This window comes from Hibiscus syriacus, unplaced genomic scaffold (genome assembly GCF_006381635.1).
Source record: "Hibiscus syriacus cultivar Baekdansim isolate YM2019G1 unplaced genomic scaffold, ASM638163v2 tig00006405_pilon, whole genome shotgun sequence".
In the NCBI taxonomy this organism is placed as follows: Eukaryota; Viridiplantae; Streptophyta; class Magnoliopsida; order Malvales; family Malvaceae; genus Hibiscus; species Hibiscus syriacus.
The window spans coordinates 44759-53317 of record NW_024062097.1 but is presented as its reverse complement, the minus strand read 5'-3'; the positions used below and the strand labels follow the sequence as shown (position 1 = coordinate 53317).

Sequence of the window (8559 nt, the reverse complement as noted above, 5' to 3'; positions counted from 1 at the left end):
CATTTTTTTCGTTTTGACAAAAATCAGAGAGAGAGAGTGAGAGAGAACTCTCTCAACTCTCTCATCGGAGGGAAAACCAACTGCCACCGCCGGTGGCGCTCACGGCGGCACTCGCGGTGGTCGACGGTGGCCGGAGAGAGCGAAACTTCTCACAACGTTCCTCTCTTAGCTCTCAACCCAAATCTAAAGTCCCCTACCCCAAAATCCAAACAGAAAACCCTAGATTTAGGATTTACCTCACGGAAAACCGAGACTCCAACGACCCTTTGGACTTCCGATGGTTCCTCCGATCAAGGTATGGGTTCCCCTCTCTCTGTTTTTTTCTTTCGTATTTTGGTTTGAATGGGATGGATGGTTTTTTCTCTCGGTTTCTTTCTTTTCTTTCCTCTGTGTATTTTTCTCTTTCTTTTCTTTTTTCTTTTGTTCGAATCTGGTATGTTCTTCTCTGTTTTTTTCGTTTTTTTTTTCTCTCTCCCAACCCCAAAAAAACTCTCTCTTGTTCTTCTTTTCCTTTTATTTATGCATGTGTGATGGTTGATGGATGATAGCTTTGTTTGCTGCCCGAGGAAATAGGGATTGAGTGCCCTAGATTTGTAGACCCGATTTTCCTCGGGATCTCGTCCTTGTTTTGATTTTTGATTAATTTTTTTACTGTTGAGAGCTTTTGGTCACTGTTTGGTGCAGGTTTGAGAATGGCGGTGAATCGGTGGCTCGAAAATGGCTTACACGGTGAAGGGAATCCGGCTTGAGCGGCTCGGGAACTCAGCGACAACTCGGCTCACGGTTGGAAAGTTGAGAAGTTGAAGGCGGCGGCGCTGGAAAGTTGAAGAGACAGTGGCTGAGCTTCAGTTTAGGGTTTAGAAAACCCTAAAATTATTGGGTTGTCATATGTGGGTGGGATCCCAGCTGTTTGGGTCAACAGCTTGGGGTTAGTCTGCTGGTAAACTGGGCCTTGGATGGCTAGTTGTAATTGGGCTTCGGATCATTGTTGGGCCTGCAAAATATGTAACATGTAAATTAATAAATATAATAAAATAACGATAATAATAATATAATAATAACAATAATTAAATTAAATTAAATGGAAAAGACCCGGACAAAAACGGGTGTCTACAGTTGACATGGAATGCAAGGGAATGAAGAGGGAATCCAACTGAAGCATTATTTTACTATGTTGCACAATGTTTCTCTTAGTTTACTTTTTTATAATATGATAAAATCCTCTAAATCAAGAGCATTATTGCAATAAGATTCTTCATTTGAGAACCTTGTTTTGATACTCATGTTCCAGAAATGGTGCACCTTCTAATGGTTATCTTTTTGCTATGGCCGGGGTTATCCCCCATTTGTTGGAATGCCTCGTGCAAGAATGACTTTGCCGATTGAAATGGCGCAAGAGCCTGTTTATGTAAATGCTAAACAATACCGGGGAATCCTGAGGCGAAGGCAGGCCCATGCCAAAGCAGAACTTGATGAGAAGGTTATAAAATCCCGAAAGGTATATAAAAAAACCTCATACTCTTTTAGATCATTGACAGTTTAAAGAAGAGATTATTTTAAATGTTGCCTATTAGAGTTCAAATAGCTACTTTGTGATAAATTTGTTCCATTCTATTGTTAAAATTTGCGGTGCATTTCATCTGACTCTGTGTATTACCTCATTTCCCATAACCTACATCCCTATCTTCACGAATCTAGGCACCAGCATGCTTTGCGTAGGGCAAGAGGTAGTGGAGGACGTTTTGCGAAGAAAACAGATGCCGATATTGATACGGGAGAAGCAAAAGGGTCAGGTTCAGGTCCTGCCTTATCTCAGTCTCCAAGTTCCTCCAGTTCTGAACCATTTGCAAACTGATTCTGCAGAAACCTGGACCTCCACCCTCACCCTGCAAGAAGCAAGTGTCACATGTGCACGACACGCACTATGTGAAGGTTCAGGTCCTGCCTTATCTCAGTCTCCAAGTTCCTCCAGTTCTGAACCATTTGCAAACTGATTCTGCAGAAACCTGGACCTCCACCCTCACCCTGCAAGAAGCGTCACATGTGCACGACACGCACTATGTGAATGGCAGAAGTCATTATCAGAAACTAGGCAGTAACATCTCCTCTAATCAGGCCACTTGCTATCTGGAGAATGGAGGACACCCTTTCAAAAGCTGAAGGGTCAGTCGAACTCCAAGACTTGTCCTCGACCACGATCATGGCAATTTCGTCAACGAGGCGGCAAATCATTCTTGGCTTCTGTTAGACGGGAGGAGAGAAGAACATTGTTTTCGTCTTCTTTGCTTCTATCAAATTTCTCTAGCCTGCATTTTTGTACATATACTGCTGAATAGAACTGAATAGTATGTAGTTAAGGTAGTGGTTTGTGGGAAAAGGTTCCATAACAAGAAGATGGCACACAGGTTTTATTTGCCGTTTTTAGTTGAAAAGCGTTTCGTTTTGTAGATCGGTGTCTATGAGCATGGTAGACGTTAACTTAAACAGTAATCTTTTAACAAAAAGGCAGGATTTGGGTTATATCAGAGTAAGGCCGTTGATCATCCATCTTTGAATTCTCTTTTTGACCTTTGACCAAGTTGACGGCCAAGACGTGGTCAGTCAACAAATATCTTTTAACTAATAATAATAAATAAAATATTTAGCTTTAATTATGTTCGTTAAATAATTTTTAATTGGGAAACGCCATAGCCGCCACAGACCTGCCGTTTTAAGTTAACTGCTACACGATGGGTAAAACGTAAATCTGCCCAAGTTCAGTGCTAATGTTATGTAGCACTAAATTCACATTAACATTAGGTAATTCGGGTGAGTTTGGCATTACTTAATTTTTAAAACTATTACAAAAAGCGAACTTTTAAAGAATGTTATTTAAAAGTGAATTTGAAAAAGATAAAATATTTATTATACTTTATAAATTAAATATATAACATTTAAATTATATTGACATTTATATATGAATTATATCAATTTAAATTATAATAAAAATATAAAAATAAAAATATATAATTATAATAGAAACATATTTTATATAATTTACTATTAATATTTTAATTTACAAATTATGAATTTTATTTATTTTTAAATAATTAAAATAAATTATTAAAAGTAATAAATTATTTTTAAGAAAGTTGGTATTAAAATTTTTAGAATAAAATGTAAACAAGTGATTGAGTGGAGCCCATACGATAAAAATATAAATTTATTTTTAAATGCAAAGTTGGAATGAAAAATCTAAAATTCTAGTTTTTACCGTTAAATTGAAATCACATTTTTCAGTGGTTAATTTTTTCAGTTTTTATCTATATATATATATTTTTTTGGTCCTCCTAATTCCAAGGGTTCACTTTGACTATAATCATCATATACCTGACTTTTATAAGTGCGTCTCCCAACAGTGATTTTTTTCATACATAAAAACTCGAATTTAAGGCTTTACTTAAAAGATATCAAATTATTTACCACTTAAATTAATTCCTATTTATTTTTAATTTTTATCTATTTAACATTTAACTATTATTAAACGGGGTTTTATCCGTATAATGACTTAAATCAGACCCATAACGAGGTAGCAAAACCAAGTAAAAAACCTGATCTTGGATTCTTATTTTAAGCTATTTATCGCACTTCACACAAATATGCTCCACTTCGCTATTAAAGCATCAAATTCTCTGCTTTCTCCTTCTCCATTGTCGCTCTACCCTTCCTTTTCTCCTTCATTTTGAACTCACCTTTTCTTTTTCTAAAGGAAATCAAATTCAAAGGTTAAAGCTTTGTTTTTTTTTCATTCAGCTAATGACGACGTCGTTTGGAACTCCGACGGGTACCGTCGTACCGGCCGATCCCAAGATTCGAGTCCAGAGCTTCACTGGGTTGAAATATTCACACTCAATAGCTTTTACGAGGAATCTTCGCGTGCTTCCCGCTCCTTTATGTAGTCCTACTCTCATCAGAGCTGTCTCCACGGTCTGTTTTGTTTTCTTTGTATAATTTAATTTCATTTTATGTTGATTGTTGTTTGAAATATAAGTCTGAGAAAACATTGTACCCTTTTTGCAACTTGTACGCGTTTCACTTTCTTTTCTCTCAGCTTGTTCCTTTCTTTCACAAAAAGAAGATTTTTTCTTAATTACATTTGATTCTTTATTGCCTTCTGAGAACTGCTAATGTCAAATGATCAATTGAGACTTTTTCTATTAAAATGACACATTTTCCTCTGTGAAATGAGATCCATTTTGTTATAAATTTGTGATTTCTTTAATGCTGAATCGTTTATTTCATTTCTGACTGCATTTACAGCCAGTGAAGCCTGAAACAAGCGCCACGGAACCAAAGCGAAGTAAAGTTGAGATATTCAAAGAACAGAGCAATTTCATTAGATACTCCCTCAATGAGGAGATATTGACTGATACCCCGAACATAAACGAGGCTGCAACGCAATTAATTAAGTTCCATGGGAGCTATCAACAGTATAACCGAGATGAGCGTGGTACGAGGTCTTTTTCGTTCGTGCTTTGGACTAAAAACCCCGGTGGAAAAGTCCCGAACCAGCTCTACTTGACTATGGACGATCTTGTTGATCAATTCGGTATTGGAACTTTGCGACTGACGACAAGGCAGACCTTTCAGCTCCATGGTGTTTTGATGAAGGACCTCAAGACTGTGAAGAGCACCATTATTAGAAACATGGGTTCAACCCTTGGTGCTTGCGGGGATCTAAATAGGAATGTGCTTGCTCCCACTGCGCCACTAATGACGAAAGAATACCAGTTTGCACAAGAAGCTGCTGATAATATTGCTGCATTATTAACTCCTCAGTCAGGTTTTTACTATGATGTATGGGTGGATGGGGAGAAATTCATGACATCGGAACCTCCGGAAGTCGTGAAAGCCAGGAATGATAATTCTCATGGAACGAATTTCCCTGATTCTCCTGAGCCGATATATGGGACACAGCTCTTGCCAAGGAAGTTTAAGATTGCCGTGACTGTGCCAATTGATAATTCACTGGATATTCTCACAAATGATATCGGTGTTGTGGTAGTTTATGATGAAATTGGGGAGCCTCAAGGTTTCAACATATATGTAAGACTAATGTAGGATCAAAGAAATTGTATCTTTCCCTATTATCTTGCACAATTTATATACCTAAAAGCATCCATTTCTCGTAATTGTTATTGCAGGTTGGCGGTGGCATGGGGAGAGCCCATACGATGGAGACCACTTTCCCACAATTGGGAGAACCACTCGGTTACGTACCAAAGGCGGACATTTTGTATGCTATTAAAGCCATTGTTGCCACAAAACGTGATTATGGAAGAAGAGATGACCGTAGATATAGTAGAATGAAATATTTGATCAGCTCTTGGGGGATTGAAAAGTTTAGAAGCGTTGTCGAGCAATATTATGGAAAGAAATTTGAACCTTTCCGTGAGCTGCCTGAATGGGAATTTAAGAGTTACTTGGGATGGCATGAGCAGGTTTGTGTTTTTAATCTGGAGATATCATACTACATGATGCCATAATTGTTTTCAGTTCTGATGTCAACCTTAACTTTAATACCGTGCATATGACCTTCTCTTTTGGCAGGGAGATGGTGCTTTATTTTGCGGGCTCCGTGTAGATAATGATCGTATAGGACAAAAAAATGAAAAAAAAACAACACTAAGGGAAGTAAGAGAGAAGTATAATTTAAATGTGTGAATCACTCAAAACCAAAACCTCATTTTGTGTGACTTTCGCAGTGCATGGAGGCGTCCTATTACCAAGGTTCTTGCTCAAGCTGGGCTGCTGGTGAGATTTTCATTACTTGCAAAATTTTTAAAGTTGAGCTTCTTAATCAAATGGTTCAGCGTATTTCCCTTGTCTAGTGATTGGGTTGGTTGCCAATATGACTATGCTTCTCAGATTTTAAAGATAGAATAAAATTGATCAATGAAGAAATCTGCTGCTGGCATTGGTAGTTCACTTAGGAGTTGCATAATTTTATGGCACATTAGTAGCTAGACAAGACCGCTAGTATGGGATCACACAAACCATTACGGCTTTACACTGTTGCTTAGAATCCCACCAAACTTGTTTGCCTTACTCTCCATTTTGTCATAATTCATTTGTCGAATTAGACGAACAGCTGACTGGTTCTTTCTATGAAACAGCATTCTAAACTGAACTTAACAGCTATGGCATGCCCAGCTTTCCCACTTTGCCCTTTGGCAATAACCGAAGCTGAACGTGGCATACCTGATATCCTCAAGCGGGTCAGAGCTGTCTTCGAGAAGGTATGTCATTTACTTATCAAATATCATGTTCAAATTAAATGAATGAACCCCTTATCCCCAACCAGAAAACTGGTCTAAAACTGCAGTTCGAATGATTATCTGAATATCATAAATAGATCGGCACAGCCTAATTTCAGGTCGGACTCTAGTACAGTGAATCTGTGGTGATTAGGGTAACTGGCTGCCCCAATGGTTGCGCTAGGCTGAGCTTGGACTGGTTGGTGATGGCCCGAACAGCTATCAGGTAGTTTGATTATCTGACATGATACCTTTCTGTGGTAATAATTAGTCGGACAACTTGGTAATTTTGTTTTTTTTTTAGTTGTTAAAATCAGATTTGGCTTGGAGGAACACCTAATCAAACTCAAGGAGCAAGGACTTTTATGAACAAAGTCAAAGTTCAGGATCTTGAAAAAGTTTTTGAGCCCACTACTGGAAACGAAAAAGACAACCCAAAGAATCATTCGGCAACTTCACAACCCACATGGAAGTTTTGTTATTCTCTTTGCTCGTTAATCGTCGTTCTTTTAAAACATCCTCTACGACCAAATGAAATTCATGGCCTAGGAAACTGAGGAGTATGATGATCTCTTCCTCGGGGATCTGAAAAACTTCAGGAGCTGGTGGACAAATGGGAAGGCCCAGTGCAATCAGCGGCAAGGTATAACCTAAAGCCTTTCGCCGATAAAGAGACATACGAAGCCATGGAAGAGCTTGCAAAGCTGCAGAACTAGACTGCTCATCAGCTGGCAATGGAAGTCATTCGCAATTTCGTCGCTGCCCAGCAAAACAGTAAGAGTGAATGAGTCGTTTACGATATCGCTGCTGGCTGCATCGTCAATAAACGGAACTGTCAGTGTCTCTTTTGGGCTTGGGATATGGGTTTTTTGTGATCATTTTGGATTCGAATTTCGACCTCATTTTAGCTTTAGATGGGATCTGAGTTCTCTATATAAATTATTGTGAGCTATCAGTGTCCCCTGTGTTGAGAATTGTGGACTTCGTGTGATTCCTGCAGCTTAGGAATGAGCATCAAAAGCTTTTATGGCAACTAATAATGACAAATCCCAGATTTAATTTGAAAACCACTGATCTATGTCTGTTGAACTGAAAATCGAATACCCAATTGTCGAAAAGCTCTTAAAATTTCAAAGCCAAACATAAATAAGGCAGTCAAGTCAAGCTCCAGTTATATTAACAAAAGGCTCAGCTTTGTTTTCAAAACAATTCAGAGAGAGAGAGAGAGAGAGAGAGAGAGAGAGAGAATTTAGGTGTTTGTTGATTGCATGGAGAAGCCATCAATGGAAAAGCACCAAAGTCCGAGGCCAGTCCTTCAAAGCTACCGGCTTTACACAATAAGACAAAAGCTCCACTAGTGAGCTTGTTTGATCAAGCAAGGTCTTTTACAAGAGGGATTGTTGATCCAATGGTGCTGGACCTGCTGGTGAGTCCAAGTCATGATGAAGAGATGAGAAAACAGTGGGTGTTGCTTTGGTTGGAGGAGAGGAAATGGAGGTTCCAAGCTGAGCAGAGTGTAATTTATTGACGATGGAAAGATATATGTTGCTGTGTAAGAAACTGGAGAGGACCCTGAAATCAGCAGTTGGAACTCTAGTTTCTGTTAAGTTTATTTTCACTCTTTTGATTATTTTCTATTTGGTTCTTGAGAGAGTATTAATGGTATGCTATGCAGGGAAGAAAGAACCAATCGTACAAGGTAAATCGTAAAATAATCCTATTAAATTAGATCATATCAAAATCTATCTAGTACTACAGTTTTTATTTTTAATTATAGCCCAAGCAGCTGTCTGCTAGGGTGGCAACCGGCAATGAACAGCTTATTTATTTGACAACACTTCCCATCCAATGTTGTTGGAAATTACGTAAGATTTTGTCTCCCTCTTTCTTTTTATCATCTCCTTCCCTGTATTTTTATGATTAATTATTGGGGTGGAAGTACCGTCATACCTCAAATCATAAAATAAAATAAAATAACATTCAAGTACGTGCTGGGGCTGCCGGTTTTTGTTTTATTAAATTAAAATGATTATAAAATAATATTTTTTTATAAAATTATTTTTAATTATTTAATAACGAACATTCAATTATTCAAGTTATTAGTGTTTGAATTAAAACCTTTAAAAATATCAATTATTGAGAAAATTTAGTTCATGCAATTTTTTTAGAGATCAATTCGTGTATTAATTTATTATTTTTGTTCTACTTTACATAATTATTATTGTTCCACTATATATTTTGGCGTTATTAAATTAAAATTCCC

General features: G+C 37.7%; 1 protein-coding gene and 1 pseudogene across 6 annotated transcripts; both read left to right on the top strand.

The window, feature by feature from the left end:
• Window positions 1-1128: 1128 nt before the first annotated feature.
• On the top strand, window positions 1129-2503 carry LOC120200674 (nuclear transcription factor Y subunit A-9-like). Of its 6 annotated transcripts, none has more exons than XM_039201446.1 (4): window positions 1129-1498; window positions 1679-1788; window positions 1864-1932; window positions 2003-2503. In XM_039201446.1, exons 1-3 carry the CDS (start codon window positions 1355-1357, stop codon window positions 1928-1930), a joined length of 321 nt encoding a protein of 106 aa, XP_039057377.1. In that variant the 5' UTR covers window positions 1129-1354; the 3' UTR covers window positions 1931-1932; window positions 2003-2503. The 6 variants fall into 6 exon arrangements, with proteins under 6 accessions (XP_039057377.1, XP_039057375.1, XP_039057376.1 ...); XM_039201447.1 differs by having other exon boundaries at window positions 1139-1498; window positions 1699-1788; XM_039201444.1 differs by having other exon boundaries at window positions 1131-1498; window positions 1864-2503.
• A 1097-nt stretch (window positions 2504-3600) lies between these two features.
• On the top strand, window positions 3601-7094 carry LOC120200681 (annotated as a pseudogene).
• The last annotated feature ends 1465 nt before the right edge of the window (window positions 7095-8559 follow it).

What these genes read in the sequence shown, in the direction of transcription:
- LOC120200674 (XM_039201443.1), top strand. Translation starts at nt 1,707, where the DNA reads ATGCTTTGCGTAGGGCAAGAGGTAGTGGAGGACGTTTTGCGAAGAAAA. An exon ending in ACGACACGCACTATGTGAAG is followed by an intron (nt 1,933 to 2,002) that starts GTTCAGGTCCTG and finishes CTGATTCTGCAG; the next exon opens with AAACCTGGACCTCCACCCTC.